At 41.5% G+C, this 18,760-nt stretch overlaps 1 protein-coding gene across 10 annotated transcripts in view; it reads right to left on the bottom strand.

The window, feature by feature from the left end:
- Positions 1–18,760, bottom strand: part of RABGAP1L (RAB GTPase activating protein 1 like) — a 257,691-nt gene that overhangs the window by 68,250 nt on the left and 170,681 nt on the right. Inside the window, exon 1 of one of the 10 annotated variants that reach the window (XM_068417072.1) lies at positions 5,599–5,769. The exons of the other annotated variants lie outside the window; for them this stretch is intronic. Coding sequence (XP_068273173.1) covers positions 5,599–5,769 — 171 coding nt within the window. Of the gene's footprint in view, positions 1–5,598; positions 5,770–18,760 lie in introns of those variants that run through there. 10 annotated transcript variants of the gene reach the window in all.

Genomic DNA, 18,760 nt, shown 5'->3' with positions numbered 1-18,760 from the left:
CACGACTGAAGCATTTTTAAGGCACACAACTTTCTGTCATCAAAATCCTCAGAGTTCTCTCAAGATCTGTTTGATCCTCCCTTCATTCACAGCCAAGGAAGCTGCTGGGTCATCACTGCAAGGACACAAGAAAAGCTGCCTTCAGGATGCTCATGGGAAATGTCCAGCTTTACAGACTATCCCACATCTGATTCTGCCCACGAAAACTTGGCAGGAGGACTATTTGGCTGAGACTCAATCAGACAAGACCAACGTGGCGTTGACGGAAAGCCAGTGTAGTTGGGTAGCTAACAAATTAGACCCACTCCTGAATGCAGCTATGGCCAACGCATCCGCTTCCTCTTCCTAACGTCATATTTCTTCTGGATGAGTTTTAGGGAGATTAGATATGCTTTTGCCACGCTTGAGACTAGATCACCGTTTCATACCTACAACGGGCTGTATTTAAGGTTACCTACAAGTTGTAGAGCGTGGTGGGAGCAGCCTGGCGCACAGGCAGCAAGCAGCATCACTGCCAAAACCCGCACTGGCAACCAAGGTCCTTCTGGGCAACGTTCAGTGGGGTAATGTCCATCAAAAAGCAGTGACTGGTTTGATAACCAGCTTACTTGGAAGCTGGGATCACTATACAATTCAAACAGATCTCCCTATTACATTGCAAATTTACCTTCTTTGGAGACAAGTTCTCCTGCCTTTCCAGTCCCCTCCTCTTCCTCATGCTGTCACAGCCTTGCCCGTCCTCCTCTGAAACCCAGCCCCGAACACAGCTCTGACCCCAGGTATCAATGGACACCAACCAACCTGTAAAACCCATTTTTGCTGCTGCTCTTGGTTTTACACGAAGGTGCTCAGATACAGCAGTGCTGAAAGACCGGGTGATCTCCAAGACCGGCTGGCTGGTACGTGCTTCCAACAGAGTGGGAGGGTGTTTTCAATTAAGATTTCTGGACAATTGCTCCCAGTAGAAAGCAAACACCAAACATACTATTTGCCAAAGTTTTAGCATTTTATTAGGAGCTGAGCTATCCTAATTTTAAGCAAGTATTCTTCCTAGAGGTCCTGGCTAGACATTTTTAATTCAATTTTTAATTTAATTTTGTATTTAATTCCTTTTTCTCAAATTAACATAACACATTGAGTGTTTTAGAGTTTATTTTAGAAATCAGAGAAAAAAAAACCAAAAAATGTAAGAATCAACAATTAAATTACCCTGCCAAACGTTAGAAAAGCAGATACACCTACCTGTTACGTCCATAGCACTTCATTTAAAAATAAATACAAAAAAAAAGACAGAGGCAAATATGTCACAAAACCAGCAACCACATGTAAAACATTTAAAGTCAGATTTAATTTTCCTAGGCTTCTGCTTGAATCACTGTTGTAATAATATTTTAACAGCCCCCAAACAAATCACTCATAAAATTGTAACTGCTGAGAATTTTGAGGTCTCAACCCTGAAAAATCTTTAGTTAATGAAAATCCCAATGGTGAATCACGGAAATAAGAACTCATGTGACAGAGTTTGATGAACTAAGATTATAGTTCCGAAAAATTATAAACCACCACGTTGTATAATTTGATCAAATCAGTGGTAGAGTCTATACCGTTCAGCTCTTTCTGCTTCGCTGAATATTTTACTTTCATTAAAATAATCTGCTGATCAAAAAATTAGTTTCAATATTAAAGTCACAAGAAATCAAAGTAACATTTTAAGAGCAACATTAATGGGGTTCCGTACTTTGTGTATTTTCTGCAAACTAACCTCTTCAGGTACGGTTTAAAAACAGGAAGCACCATAAAACCACCGTGTGTGTAAATATATTATATACGCAGTACAAAAAAATTTAAAAACTAGCAATGCTGGCATCTTAAGAGTCACATTTCTTGACATTTTGTGATTTCAATCAATAAATCATTAAGACATCTCAGGAAGCTTCTGGCAGCTGTTCGACAGGCTGAGATTTGGAAATGCGTTGGTTCATGTCACTCAGCTTGTGGAACTCATCAACAACTTATTTCACTAAACCATCTGTAAGTTTAACAAACCAATAATTAAGGTTTGGCAGGTGCGTTGCATTTTTGTGCACCCAGGGACTTCAGGGTATTTATTATTATTCTAGATGTAATTTTCAAATAATCATATTTTTGGTTAAAATCTATTTTTAAAACCAAGCAAACAAGGAACTATGACCATACCATTAACTTTAAAAGTCTCAGCTTGCTTTTTAGGGTTTGGCTAAATAGCTCCTCAAATGTCCTTCCCACATCACTTAAGTATTTCGATATATTCATAAAATTATCTTATATGGGTTAGTTGAAACTAAGTGAAAGCCCTTTCCCAGAAGTACTCGGGAAGCTTTCAAATCTAAAGGTAAAGTTCTGGAAAACTGCGGATGTTCAGAAAACAGGAAGGGAATTTGAGAAACTTAAATTAATTTTTTTTAAATAAATAACGTTCCTACTACTTTCCCCAAAATATTTAGGAAAATGTGATTAAGACAAAGGACAAAGGCTTGGCTTTTTTCTTTAATTTAATTCTCTGTCTTCAATTATTCATTCTGCAGTCTCATTTATTACTGACTATATCAACTAAAACTATTCCCACCTGGCAACTAATACAGCAGAAGAAATTCTGGGTCAACCACCCTACACTTCCTTAATTTAATTCTTCCTCCTTCATACAAACAGATAGAAATTACTAATTTCCATAGAATTCTGTGTATATAATATATACATTTAGAATTTCTACAGAATGTCAGTGAGCATAAACTGCCTATTTTAGACTTTAATGAACATGTGCCAGGAACGAGACCAAGTTAAAGGCTGAAAAGAATCTTGCCATACTCTACTCCATACTCTACTCCACTATCTAACTTGCTACCGGTAAATTCAAAACACTTTTAAGTATCTTTACACTGATTTTTCAGAACATATTTAATCTATAAGACACACAGATGTGGTTTTTACGTTCTTTTAAGAAGATATGCAACACAACATGAAGGTACGCGAGCTGTTTTTTCTAACCGGATAGTTCCCCTTCCACTGGTAGCAACAAGACTGCAGCGCTGCATGACTTTGCACCCTTAAGCACGAGCCACAGATCTGCCGTGAGTTCAATGACTCCAAGAGGATGAATTTGAGTTTCTGTGCTGCCAAGGAGCCTGAGGGCAGGTAAACTCGGGATGCAGGCCTGGGAAAGTTTGGTGGGTAAAGCTACGCCGCTACAGTTACACTGGGAGACACTTCTAGCACAACACATCAAAACACTCCTTTTACTGGCATCACTTACATCCATTTCTTTACTGTGAAACCTGTACTGTCAAAAACATTTTTTCCTAAATAAAAATCTGTAAAACACTAGTACAAAAATGTTATGGGAAAAAAAAATAGCTTTGGTTTTGTGCGCCATGAGTTGGCACCCATAAATATGGCAATGAGCTTGTGTACGCCCAGTAGTATCCCTCTGCTCAAAATGTCATCGCTGCGTTTATCCGTAGCTCCAGACTTACAAAGGTAATGTTCATTCTGCCACATACAACACTGGTGAACGTGGATAAGTGCAAACACAAAATCTCCTAGCTTCATCCACCCGTAGTGAGCCCAAAGGGGATGAACCCCCACAGAATTAGTGCTGTTTCACTCGCCCATCATCGCAGTTAGCTGATGCAGTGAGCAGGTGATCTGAATTTTTCTAAGGCTGGCATAAAGATTATAGATTATATTTCTCACTTTACACTACACCTGCATATATTCTGCCTGTCCTAGGCATTTATTCCCCAAACCACAGCATAGGGAGAAGCTTATGCACATAAAAAAGAATCTAGTTCTTAATTTTATGAACCCCCGAGGTTTTGAAGTATCTTCAGTTCTGATTAAAGCACAAATTCTTGGTCCTCGGAGATTTCTCATTTTTAAAAAAATCATCCGAATCACAGTCTCTCCTCTCTGGAAGGGGTATATGTCAAAAAGGATATATGTCAGAAGGGGTATATTTAGCTAACAAAACCTGTCAGGAAATCACATTGGCTCCACAAGTCAAGACTCTCTAATAACACAAACATTATTTCTATTGGTTTGCCTTTTTTCCCCTGTTTTTTTTCTTTTTTAATAAACAATATTATGTCGTTCAGCAAAGCTAAGCTGCCTGGGTGCTGAAGGATGCTGAATTTCCTGGTGCTCTCCATCTGGAGGGCCAGCTACAAAGCCTGATTCAGCCAAGTGAAAAAGAGCTCAGTGGTTTTGTCTCTGCTTTCCTCAGAGCTCATCACAAACCAATTCAGAAGGATCTGGCAGTCCTTGCCCAAGAGCCCATCAGCCCTACAGTGGCAGGATGGGATGGAGGAGTGTTTAGGTACGCTTGGAGGTAAACTGGAATAACGCTTACACACACACCAGACTCAACCATGCGCTACCAGCCACTACACCCAATTCTACAAGTGACCATAGATACCCAAATGCATCTGAATTTTACCAGCAATCAGAGACTTTGTGGGTTTTTTTACTTTTATCTAACACCCCACAGCGCAGGGACGCACTGGTCCAACCACGAACCTTTTTGGGTTATTTTTTGACACCGAACATCTTATAACACGCGAAGCACGTTCACTGGTGTGACTACTGCAGAACGCGGAGACAGGTTTCGGGAGCACAACGCCAACGCAAGACAGGTCATGGTACATTACTACAACATAGGATTGCACAGGGCATGGAAATAAAGGAAAGGCACCAACCCACTAGAAAATGTGATGGGATAAGAACTGTCTTCACATGCATCACGTAAAAATGACGTTCTGGTGCACAAGGCCATGGACCAAGCGTACCTCTGAGCTGCAGGCAGGTCTGGTTACAGTACCCCAGAGCAGACCCACGTAGGACTAGGTCCCGCCTTCTGGATTTGCTACTATTTTATGGTTCTGAGTCTGCTTGGTACAGCAGTAGAAATGATAAAGGCGTACTTCTCTGTACTCTAACATGCCACACCAGTTTCAGGCCATTTCACATATAAACATAATTTGCTATGATGGATAAAAACCCCTTTAGCAATTTATTTCCCAGATAATTCTACACAGGTATTTCAAACTTTTTTACATAGTGTCAACTGCCTTTTCAAAATCACACACAGAAAGAGTCGAAAACCAAAACACATCAACATAGCTTGAATTTTTACGAATGCTTAAAACTAACCTTCGGTGTGACAAGTCTAACATCTGAAATGCTGAGCATTAATGCACTTTCCACCAGTATCTAGAAGCAGAGTGGGCACGCTGTTTATTTGGAATCATTACAGGACCGAGAACAAAAGCATTCACGGCTTTGGGAAAGATTTTTTTTTAACAACGCAGCCCTGGTTGTGAACCCTTCAAGCCAGTTAAGGAGTGGCACTGATCCCCTTAGCAAGACTAGCGTCCAGCCCTCCTGAGCTAACGTGAAAAAGAAAGACTCGGTGCTTAGGAGATGGATTATGAGAAGCCGAGAGGCAAAAAGAAGAAAACTCTCACGCCTCCATTCAGCATCAAGAATCCTGGCAGGGGGGAAGCAGGTTTAGGAGGGAAGATGGTAAATTTGCAATGAATTAATTTCAAGAAAATGTGATCTCACCGCAAGCAGCCGAGGCACAAACAGGCGATGCCCCATGCCCAGAAGCTCCAGCACCCGACATGCATACTCATTCACCAGCTTGCTTCTCTCGTCATGCATGTCCTGGGACTTTTTGACAGGTGGTGTGAGCTTGGCAGCTGGGGTTTTGCAAGGTACCCCCCCTTCTTCCATGAGCAGCAAGTAGTAAGGATCCAGAGTGAGAAGAACAGGATCTGAATAGCAATTTCAAAAAGTGCACGATGAGGAGAGCCAGCCTCAGATCTTTGACGTGGGCTCGGATGGCCGCCTACAGCAACGCCCGTCGGTCGCTCAGAAAGAGAAAAGCATCTTTGCTAAGAATCAAGGAAAAAAATGATCCGCCGTGCTGGCTCAGCCAGGGTCCAAAGTAGGTTTGAAAAACAAACCAAAGAAAACATGGATCTAAAAATGTACCCCAAAAAAAAGCAGGAAAATGGCAGAAAATGAGTGCAGGAAAGCTCGGGTGGGAGCAAAGCAAGGGAGAGCTTTCCAGGCTCAGCGCCTGGGGACGCGTGTGCCAGCAGACAGCGGCAGCAATAAGAGCAATAAAGCCAGGGCAGTTGTGAAGCTGGGAAGAGAAAAGGATGAGCTCATTGCAATCCCTGCTCCGTGACAAGCGTGGCGGCTGCCGCTGCTGCCTGGCGCTGTGCATCAGTAATGAAGGGGTAGGCGAGGAGGGGGCTGGGAGGAGGAGGAGGAGGAGGAGGAGGGGGTGAATGAGCATGCAGAGAGCATCTCGGGGGAGAATGCCGTAATGAGAAGCCAATAGCGAGCGGTTGGACAGCTGAGCTCCCCCTCCCCGTCTACCTTAAATCAATGCAGCTGGGAGGGCGGTTGCTGTTGAATCCCAGGCTTACGGGTATGAACTGCATCCTCTAACGCGCGATGGTTGGGAAGGAGCTGGCCTGCCTGTATAACGACTCGTATTCGATCTGCTTCTGAATAACACAAATACAGACCCAGCGCAACCGTGAGCCCGGCAGGAGACAGCCATCCCTCCCGGTGATGAGTGGGAGAGGGGCAGGGACGTGGTGATGGGGAGAGCAGCAGGCAGCTCCTGGGAGGCCGAGGAGCCATAGCCCATCTCTGCGCGGCTTGTGCAGGACTGAATGAATCATTTAAACAACAACAGTTTCCAGCGCCGTGTTCTCAGGAGGCATCGCTAAATCCGGAGGCGATGGGCAGGGAGGGAATGATGTCAGCACATGCATTTGAGTGGATTCGAGAAATTAACTGCACATTTGTAAGGAAAATGCTGTGATGTCACACCTTAAATTGCCTCGCGTCGCTCCTACGCGGGGCATGGGCCAGGTGCCCCCGCCATCTGGTTAAAGACAGCCCAGCAGGTCTTACTTCATCTCTCAGGTCTGGATTTTAGCAAGCGTGTTTTTGTGCTGCTTCATTTTTGGATTGCCTAATTATAACATGGGCTGTGTAACAGAACACCACACATTTCCGATCGGAGCAGACCGTAATATTCCACACGTACCTAACATAAAGGTAGCGATTTAAAATATTGTGAGGAGCACTACAGATCTAAAACACATTAATTGCAAACACTTCTGCAAATGCATATTTAAGCTCTAGACATCATTTGTCTAACACATCAAGAAAAAACACATTTAGTTAAAATACTAATGCCAAGTAAAAATCCGTAGCATGGGGTCGTTGAATAATAAACACATTCATGAGTAGCTAAAATATGCAAATAATTTAAATTTACCATGAACAAGCTGAGATAAGTACTACAAAAAGCAAAGAAAATGAGACAAATAAATTGCATTCAGTCTGATACATCACCCATACTGGACTCTTTTCAAATACAAGATATGAGGAAGAAATTCTTTGCTGTGAGGGTGGTGAGACCCTGGCCCAGGTTGCCCAGAGAAGCTGTGGCTGCCCCCTCCCTGGCTGTGTTCAAGGCCAGGTTGGATGGGGCTTGGAGCAACCTGGTCTGGTGGAAGGTGTCCCTGCCCATGGCAGGGGGGTTGGAACGAGATGGTCTTTAAGGTCCCTTCCAACCCAAACCAGTCTGTGATTCTATGAAATTTTCTTGGATGAGATTTTTTTTTTAAAAAAAAGGACATGATTACCAAAAGTAGCCCCACCCACACAGGTCACCTTGGCTCACAGTGACACATGAAGCAGGTGGGAAAATGGTTAAAGCCGAACCAGCAGAAGCCATGGGTCAAAGATGACAGATGACAACAACAAGGCCTCAACGATTTCTCCTCTGCTGATATGGGATTTAAGTCAACTAAAGCACCTGCAAATTTTGTGCAGGATTGAATAAGCTATTGAATATAGGTGGTCTTCTGAAAGCTGATTTAAGTATCTCAGGTTGTGAAACACTATTTTGCAGACGAAAATTTTCTATATGGACTAGTCCACAGAGCAGGGTTCTGAAGAGGAGCAGGCTACAACACCTCTGTCTAGGCTGAGATGAGGTGTATCTACTGAGATCCTTCTCTAAAGAGGCCATGTGCGGCTCTTACGAGAAAGGAAACCATAACCAACACACATTTCATTCCAGATTAAGATTATAGTGAAGATTGTGACGGGAACTCTCCTACCTATTACTTTCCAAACTCCCTCAGCATGTGGTTCCAGAGATTCTGGTTTACTATCTAGTTTGCCATTGCGTGTATAAGCAAACCCCACAATGCCCATCAGTTCTCCACCACGGGTTAAACTATCAGTTTACCAGACTGTTTGTAGTGTGAAAGGGTTTAAAGGAAAGGAAGTAGCTCTTCATATTTTTTCTGAATTTTTCTGAATATCAGACCTTCATAAGCTAATAGCTAACTCTCATCCAAATTCAGGTTTGGTTCATTTTGGGTAAGGTCTGGGCTTATGAAAAATGGAATGAAGTGATTATTAAATAAAGTCTCTAATTCTAGAAAGTTATAATAGGATCCCATAGTTAGAGGCTAAACCCAGATGAATTCAGGTTAGAAATAAGGTGCAAATTTTTAGGAATGAGGAAAATTAACTACAGCATTAGCTTCCCAAGAGACGTGGTCTACTGCCATCATTACGATTTTTACATCAGGCCTAGATTCCTTGTTTAAAAGAGGGGTCTCTCAAATCTGAAAAATTCCAAGGCTTGACAAAAACGCCTTAATTATCAGCTAAGTCCAATGCTTTGTGTTTTTCAGGAACTTCTTTCACACAGCATAAAAGTGAACCATCATTGCAGTTTGAGACTTTTTACACTCCCCACCATTCTTAAATACATCTACATCCTCATTGCACACTACATCTTATTTTTTATCCGTGTCTGACCAGGAATTGAGATTTTCCCTTCATGTAAACTTCACTACTCCTATCCATGCCATGAGATCGCTGTCCTGCATTCTTCATAAGGGCCTGAGTGAAGTCAACTTAAAAACTAAAAATGGCCCAAAAGGCAGTAACTTGCACACTAAGTAGAATGTCTTAAGGTAAACACGTATTACTTGTGCTTTGATTTCCATGCGGCAGACTATCTGATCTTTAAGTACAGTTAAATTCTGTTCCTGGCCTTCCTATCCCTGAAATGTCTGCTGGCTCACATGGTACTGACGCAGTTAAGATAGAATCACAGACTGGTCTGGGCTGGGAGGGACCTTAAAGACTATCCAGTTCCAACCCCCCTGCCACGGGCAGGGACACCTTCCACCAGACCAGGTTGCTCCAAGCCCCATCCAACCTGGCCTTGAACACTGCCAGGGAGGGGGCAGCCACAGCTTCTCTGGGCAACCTGGGCCAGGGTCTCACCACCCTCACAGCCAAGAATTTCTTCCTAAGATCTAATCTAAATCTCCCCTTTCAGTTTAAAACTGTTCCCCCTCGTCCTATCACTCCATGCCCTTGTCAAAAGTCCCTCTCCAGCTTTCCTGTAGCCCTTTCAGGTACTGGAAGGTGCTAGAAGGTCTCTGCAGAGCCTTCTGAGATCTCCTCAGATGGACTCAGCTGAGATCCTGAAGCTGAGGTCCACTGAACTCAGAAGCGCCTAATGGCAAAATATTCTCTTAGCAAATAAAACCATATAGAATATGACTTGAAATGATCTGTGTTTTCTGAATTCTGTAGCAAGGTACCAAGGAACTTGATAGGGAGTCCTTAATAAATCTCTGCACTTTAATATATACCAAATTAGAAGAACACATGGAACACTACAGAACAGAAACGAGCGCACAAAGCCTGAACACAAATGCGTTAGTTCGAGGTGTTCATACTGGTTTAGTTCCCAGATAACAGTGTTTCTCCCTTGCACATTTAACAAGGCACAACAACTTGCTGTAAAAACTGGCAGCCTGCCCACCTTGCATGATTTTCAAATTACGACCCTACGTGAGCACTACAGATCTCCTTCTCCCTCTCTGCTTCCTCTGCCTGCCCACGTTCTCTCCGTGCGAGGAGCCCAGCCTTCCGTGTCCTCCCTCTGCCCCAGCCTTCCCTGCAAAAGCACCCCTGGTCTTGCCTCCTTATCCTGGGCTTTGTGTTGACAAGAATATAAAATTTTTATGATAATGGGGCACAGTACTGAAAGGTCAGGACTGAGATAAACTAAATATTTTCATAATTGCTATATCAATTGCTAATTGATCAATGCTGATATACAATAGCATCTCTCTTGTCTATGTCAACTGTAAAAAACAAAGCAAAAAAGGAACTGGATTGCCTTTAACATTTTAGAGGCAAAGTTACTCACTTTGAAAAGCTAAATAGACTCTAAAACAGGAAGAATAAAAAATAAAGTTCTCTTTCAAGTTTATTCCTATGAAAGGATAACACAAATTCCGCACCAGAACAGCTCTGAAAATCCATACGAATTACATCATGCCCACAGTAAGAGCTTCACCTCTTACCTTATCAGAAATTACTTTGTCCTTTCTGTTCTTCAGGTCTAATCACAACTGTGTAATCTGGATTTAGTGAAGTTTACATCTTTATCATTATTAGAGAGAACACAATAAATCAATTTATTTTCACAGTAGCTGCCATCAGAGATCTGTGCTGGGGTCGTGCTGGTTGGCCTGTTCTTCAATGGCTTGGAAAAGAGGATGAATCGTGAGGTGACAGTGTTTGCAAATGCTACTAAATTATTCAGGGTCTTAAAGACAGGGGCTTACAGTAAAGAATTGCAGAAGGACCGTAAGAGACTGAATGGCTGGGCAATAGTACGGTAAATGCAAGTCAATGTAGATAAATGTAAATTGATGCATGCGGGGAACAGTATCAATTTTACATATACATGATAGGCTCTGAGCTGGGAATCGCTACTCAGGAATGAATCTTGGAGTCACTGTGGACAGTTTTATGGAAATACCAGCTCAGTGCACTGCAGAGATCAACAAAATAAATCAAATGGTAGGAATTAATAGGAAAGGAATAGACATCTACACAGAGAATGCCATTATTCTACAGTATAACTCCATGATGTGTTTTCGTCTTTGATATTATGCATTACTCTGGTCCTGCCATCTCAAAAAGGAGATAATAGAGACAGAGAAGTATACAGAGAGGGAATAAGGCTCTTGAGAGGCTTCCAAATGAGGAGACAAAAGTAGACTAAGATTACTAAGCGTGGAAAATAGGCAGTTGATGAGGGATACGGCAGACCTATAAAATCATGAGTGGCATGGAGAAAGTGAAGAGGTACCAACTGTCCAAAACACACAGACAACACGGAAACCAGGATCCTCACAGTAAACTCAGAGGTGAGAGGTTCAAAGTAAACAAAACGAATCACATCTTCACACAATCCCTAATTAAGCTGAGAAAATCTCTGAGGCTACTAGTTTACATGTGTTCCAAAAGTCACTAGGCAATCCCACGGAACAACAATCCATATGGAGTTATTAAACATGAGACTACTTCTGTCTCAGAGAGTCCCTGAGACACAAATTGCCAGAGAAAAAAGAAGTAGTATTGCCCTGTTCTTACAGTCTTCCCTGTGTATCCACTGTTGGCAACAAGATACTGGGGTAGATAAGCCTACAAGTCTCATCTGGAATTACTGTTTTCATGTTTTTAGTTACTCTAGTTACATACTTAAGAAAAAAATTTCCCACAGAATCCAAAGATTTGCTACGTACAGGAATCATATACGGGATACTGAAAAAAATTATATATATCAGAACTATATGTAGTCCTGAAAACACCATCTCCAGTTTCCAATATCTGGAAATTATAAACCAACAGTATAATGGGGAAGTGCCATTAATACATAAATCAGGGTTCAGTGCTGCCAAAGAAATGCAGTCCAATGAATTTCATGCCTTCTCTGCTTTCAGTCTTCTATTCCTTTAAAAAGAGGAGGCCTCTTCTCCCTCAAAATTAAAATTTATGGTGAACATCCAGCTAATCGACATTGAACTGATTTTAGGTGTGAGGAGGAGATCAAATGGGCTAAGAAAGTTACTGGTCAGGAAAGGATGGATTTTTAGCATGCAAATAAAGGTGGACATTTAAAAACAGAAAATTGGTTATATTAGGGCTAGAAAATCAATAGTCTGGAAGTTGATTGATTCTGGACTTTTTCAGGTACAGTTTTCTCTTTCTGAAGATACAATCTCCAACAAGTCATCAAGTACTGTTTTTTGTGGTAGGGGCGGATTCTTCAGCCCAGCAAAACCTACAGCTTAAGGACCTCCTCAGTTTAGGAACTAGAAATGTAAAAGCAGTGATCTGAGAGCCTCTTAAGAAGTGGACTACTTGTCCTCTGCCTAGTGGAGAAGACCTTGAAAAGAGAACAGTTGGTTCTGATCTCTAGCACCAAATCATTAGGATCCACTTCTGTACCAGGAGCTTCAGCGCTGATCCTGGGATCAGCTACATAAAGAAGCTACAAAAAAATTGGTTTGAAGGGCAACATCTTTTTTGTCTTAAGATTCTAATGTGGACACTTATTTTTATCTTGAAAAGAGCCTTTTGAGGATTTAACGCACTTACAGAGTGGACTAAACCAGACCACCTAGAGTCAAAACCAGTCTAGGTTGCAAGGAACCCTCTATGTCACTTCATCCAACCTCTGGCTTAAAGCAGTGCTGATTTAAAATTCAGTTCAGGCTCAAGTCACTGCAAATGCGCAATAAGACTCTTTGTATGCAGAGAGAGAATGAAATACCTGCTTTATCTCTTGGAGACATGGTCTAAGCTTTGTTGCCTACACACTCAGTGCACTTTTCATGTGATACGTCTCAATAATTTGCAATAATTGTCACAATTTCATCTCTCACTGAAAGACAATTCAAATTTTTAATTATCTGCATTGACAATACTCAAGTTTTACCTAAAATAAACACTTGTCCAGTCTTCATTGACATCCTCAGAAGTTTAGCTAGTATGATGATGCAAAGTATTACTATCTTATTTCAGTGAGATATAGAAGAATTTGGTTGCTCAGCTATTCCTCTTACACTGCTTGTTTTCATCTGACTGATAAAACTTAGTTCATTGCTTGCTGCTATGACTTGAACCCTTCGGCTTTTTCCTTGTTTGTTTTCGTACAAGACTACACTACTTTTTAAACACTAATGCCCCAGGCTAAATAATGGCAAGTGATAATTTCAGAAGCAGGTGATAAAGGGAGGCACAAGCTCAAGAGATGTCACACCGGCCACTTTGGTTTACACTGGAAGCCACGCAGCTCCCTGAAGAAACAGCTGGAACTTACCCATGAAGAGCAGGATCTAAGGTGCACAAAAATGGGTGACTGCCCTGGCTATCTTTGGGTATGTCCACTTCTCATAAGCATAAATTTTTGAGCTATGTCTTTAACACAGAACAAAATTTCAGGTCTGATTTTAAAGTTCTGGATTGGTGCAAGTGGTAATTCAGGAGATAAATGAGGGACAAAATCCGAGACAGGTTAGGTCAGATGTCTATCCAAAGAAGAAAATGTCTTGAAAGTGAAAAAAGAAAACATACAATTCACCATATGTTCATTAAGAAGTGAAATGTAAATGTATACAGAAGTAGAACATAATTTTATTTAAAATTTGTACTCTTACAGAAGTCCACATTTATGGTGGTAAAATATTATTTGTGGAACTCCACGGTTAGCCATGAATACTACTTCATACAAATGCAAGAGAACAATACAATCCTCATAGTTATCAGATAAAGTAGATTTTTTAGAAATAAGGAAATACAACATTAACACAGAAAACATAGTGTGACCTCTCTTAAAGGTCCAGTTATTCACCTCGAAAACGATTAATACAGAATTAAGGACAGAACTACTAAGATGCTCTGGAGTTCAAGAACACTCAGAATATTGCTTTATTTAGTGAACAATATGAATGATATCTATAAATACTTCAAGGTGATAAACACCAGCGTGAGTGCCACTGGAAAGGGACTATTTAAGATAAAGGACAATGCTGATATACGTGTAGAGGAGGGTAAAATGATCAGTAATAAATTTAAACTGGAATAAGGGAAATGGCCTTCCACCAGCAATATTGCCGCTGTTACTAGTTTATGAAATGGATGCCGTGTCACATAACGGCATAAGATAGCAGAGGAGCATTTCTTCCACCCAGGAGGTCTTTGTCAGTCCAGACAGAGAATGATATAAAGATAACAAATAACTCTCCCTATCCAAGGTAATTTTGGCACTTTTTTTTTTTAAATCTAGGGAGCCTCTGCATCAACTATTGCTAGTCTCTTCTCCTAGGTAACAAGCGATAGGACAAGAGGAAATGGCCTCAAGTTGTGCCAGGGGAGGTTTAGATTGGAGATCAGGGACAATTTCTTCATAGAAAGGGTTATGAAGCACTGGCACAGGCTGTCCAGGGCAGTGGTGGAGTCCCCATTCCTGGAGGGATTTAAAAGCCATGTAGATGTGGTGCTGAGGGACATGGGTTAGTGGTGGGCTTGGCAGTGCTGGGTTAACAGTTGGACTCAATGATCTTAAAGGTCCTTTCCAACCAAAACGATTCCGTGATTCTATGATTCTAACTACATGAACTAACAGCATCATCTGCTGTCCCTGCCATTGCCACGGGTATTCCTCTCCCTAATGTGCTGGGCACAGACTGACACGGTGTTCAGACTGAAAGGTGGCAACAGAAAGAACCAAGCAACACAACTGTCTTGTTTGTGTAATATCCAGTTATTACTTGATAACGTGCTGTGAGAAGGCGTTTAAGAACTCCTAAGCACTGTTAGAAATGCTGCTCACACTCGCCTGAGTTCAAGGAATGATATCCAGAAGCCCTGTTTTTAAAATAATATATGTACAGAAGTGAATCTCTAAGACACTAATGCACTGGTTGGCAAACACGAGCAGTAACAAATACGTTACTGTTTCTCACTATTTTCTACCCATTTCAATTTTGAATATTATACACCTTCCTGATCAAAACTAGATCTTTTCTCTGGCATTAAAAAAAAATTTTAACAGTCACAAAGATGAAAGCTCAACAACCCAAGTGCTGACCTTAAGCATCGTTATCAATCCCAGTCCATGAGTAGACTTTCCCCAAAAGGAAAGTTTGGACATGGAGCTATTTTAAAAGCCTGTGGTTCATTCTTGCATGGCCAGTTAACGTGTGTACTCTTCCCTGCCTTTTCAGTAGTCAGCAACTTAATCCAGAGCCTGATTTCTCCCCAAACACATATTTTAATACTTGTCTATTTGCTAACTCCAAAATAAAGCACGCTTTTAGCTGGTTTTGCTAAGGCAGCAAGGTCAGAAACAGAAGATGAAGGAAATAATTAGTGAAATATTAAAAATATGAAAGAAAGCTTATCGTTGAGATTTTTTTCTTAACATATGTGAAGATTTTAATGTTTACTTTGTAATTTCCAACAAAGAAACTAACAAGTTGATGACAAAAGGGATAGGAGAGTATGCTGGCACTGGAATGGTACGTTTTCCTCTGTCATTCTCAATTAATGGTCTTGATTGAGATTTTAAAAATGAAAATATCAGTGTGTTGTTTGTTGAGTTGTTCTAAAGCACAGTTTTCTACGCTGCCTTTTTCAACACAAGGACTCTTTTCACACCCCAGCACATCCCTATATTTTCTGATGCTCAGCAAATGAAAGGTGAGGGATGTGCTTTTCTACCAGCTCAGCTTACTCGGGGTTCATTCAGGTGCAGTCCCTACATGCCGTAACTCAATGCTGAACGCCAGCCTGTGAAGCACTGCCACCGGCTGGAGAGGGGACAGATGAGCCGAGCGTGGAGCACACGAAAAGCGCTGGCACGCATTAGAAAGCCAAACATTTGGATGCTACAGATAAAAAGACTGTGCTTTTCCTTCGGTAAGAAATCAGATTAATGCCCTATTACAAATCACGGCCCCCATAGGTAAAGAGCTTTAATCCTCCAGCTGTTCCTTGCTACAATCATACTCAGCACGTGGGAGAAGGAAAAGGAGAGGATTCCCCTCGTGGCTTAAATACATGTTTATTTCCCAAAGATGATTGCATCAAGATGTCACGGGTAACCGGTCGCAGAAGTAGGACTGTCATTTCAACACTAACAAGCGTTCACTTTGAATACTAGCAGCTGGTTGTAACAGAGAGAAATTGCATGGAGTACACGGGAGCTGGAGAGAAAAGCTTTGATCCTGTTGCTATTTAATGAGAGACTGAGACACGCTTCACAAAGGAAAATGGCATCTGCACAGTAAAGACTCTGACATTCCACTGATGAAGGATCCCCTCATCCAAATTAAAAATAATCCAAAAGATTGCGGATGAGAGAGAATCGCTCTGTTTCAACAAAGACCAAACCCTTAGGAGTTGTTTTCATTCGCTTCAGAACCAGAGACACAAGACCTTAGACACACACAGTTTTTAAAGTGGTTGTTCTGCAGCACGTACATTCAGTTTCTGTAACTTAAAAAGACCAGTATGCCAAACCACTTTGTTTCTAATGATCACGAGAGATTATGAACACATTTGAATAGGAAAAAAATGACTTCAGGTCTCAGAGTACAGGAATCTTTTCTTCCCTAACAGAACAGCAGTTCCTGCTGAGGGCAAATCGCATGCTAATTTGATTGTATAATCATCTGCTCCATCTGATGGCGCCCTGCTCTTATGTGAGTGTTTCTGACTTAGAATCTTATCTTACTTACCTGTATTTTCTGTGTACTTGTTTTTGGCTACAATGTCAAAGTACTGTCTCAGGATTCCTAACACTTCCTTTACTATTTAGAGCCTATTACTGCCAGAACAGGCAGATACAGCATATTGCATATATATATATATACACATATATATATATATATATATAAAAGAACTGCTATAAGCAGAATTAAACACAACTCTTTGAACTCTTAAACTTAGAAAATAGTTATAATAAGATTGACAAAATACTTCCTTGAATTTTCCTCTTCTGGAAGAGCCAAAGAGAAATGTTCAATTGGATAAGCAACGTGTTGTGGAATATATATAAAATGAAAAGACTGAGCACTTTCTGTTAAAAGAAATTGGGTTAATCATTTAGCACAAAAAAAAAAAAAAAAAATCCCTATTTGCTGTATGACATCTGTGAGTCAAGGATTTGAGTCCTTTCCAACCCTTATCACATTTTCCAAACAGCAGTTCTGCTGCTAACCTCAGTCCAACCCTTCCCACTAGGAGCAGCAGGGCACCTACAGAAAACAGCCCCCTGGGTGCATGCCCATGGTCTCATGGCCATCCTTCATAACCAAATTGAACTAAATTCTCCTCTACTGAAAACCTCACCAGCCATTTTCAGCTCAGTACAAGTACTCCTCCTTTTCTTTCTTCTTCAATTTCAAGATCCACAAGCTGGTATCTCTACCTCTTTCCAGAACATGTTCCTACTACCATGGCAGCAAGCCTGTTGGGTGTCGCTTGGACACTTGCTTTCCCTTCTTTACCATCTATCATGCCATAACCCACTACATTTCCCTTTAGCATACTGGCCTTAAAAAACAGAAAATTAACAAGCCCCCATAGTGGCAAATAAAACGCAAAACAGGAAGAAAAGAGCACGCACGTCCCTCCCCCCTTTTTACAAATTTAGGTTTGTGTAGGAGCACTTCCCTGGAAACGTGCATTAAACAAATTTCCTCTTTATAGGCGACTTCATTGAATATATATACTCATGCAGGAAGTCACACCACCATTTGATGCATTAACTGTGCTAGCATAAACCACAAGTTCTTTTGGACACTTCCTTACCATAACGCTACGTACTACCTCATACCTACACTGCAGTTCTTCATCCAAGTTACCCCACCTCAGATGAAAATACGTGTGTGTCTTGGTTTAGCCCACAGCCAGGGCTAAACAATACCCAGTTGTTCTATCACCCAAGACCCCTCCCCAGCTGAGAAAGGGAATTGGGAAAAGGAGGGAGACATGTGGGCTGAAATTTAAACAGATTTAATAAAATAAGAAAACCAATATCAATGCTGATACAAAAGACACGAAGTTGTACTCAGCCCACAGAGAGGTGGCAAGTTCCTCCAGGGATCACAACCGTTGAGAACAGAGAAGGAGGTAAGAAGAGAGCAAAGAGCCCCCCATCCCCATCCAACTTTCCCATTTATAGTGACCCTGACACTAACGTTACAGAACACACCTGTGGGCCAGCCTGGGGCAGCTGCCCTGGCTTTCACTGCTCATGGCCTTGATCACCATCCCACAGCTGGCCACAAACTGAAACCAAATGTAGCAGAAGATTGCTTCTATAAATTTTAACCCTGTGAAACCAGGACAGTGTGTTTTGAAATTTCCAATTGCTCTGTTCACAGCAGCAGCATATATATATATTTGCTATACGTCTTTGTGCAGAAGAAGTTGAGTCTCTGAGAATTACTCTTTACTGAACAGCTCAAGCAGTAGCTGTTTGCTCTTTCTAGGTACATAACAAGGAGCTGGGAAAACACACTGGAGGACTAGCAACAGCCAAATTATACTAGCCTGTGTCCATATTACGGGGTTGCTGTATTAGGAGTGACAGGCTGTTCTGCCCTGAGCTTTAGCCTAAATCATTTGATGGGAATATCATTTGAACTCAAAGGTGGCATTTCAAACGCCATACCAGGTGCCTGTACGTGGGCTGGATTTGAACAAGCGCCAGCTCATGAAGGTTAATGTAAGTTAACTTTGGTCTCACCAGCACCAAAAGGGCCAATGGTTTACCTACAGGTTGGTTGGTTTA

Source organism: Nyctibius grandis, chromosome 21 (assembly GCF_013368605.1).
Source record: "Nyctibius grandis isolate bNycGra1 chromosome 21, bNycGra1.pri, whole genome shotgun sequence".
NCBI lineage: Eukaryota > Metazoa > Chordata > Aves > Nyctibiiformes > Nyctibiidae > Nyctibius > Nyctibius grandis.
Note: the sequence above shows the minus strand (reverse complement) of the source record. Positions and strands in the feature narration are given on the sequence as shown.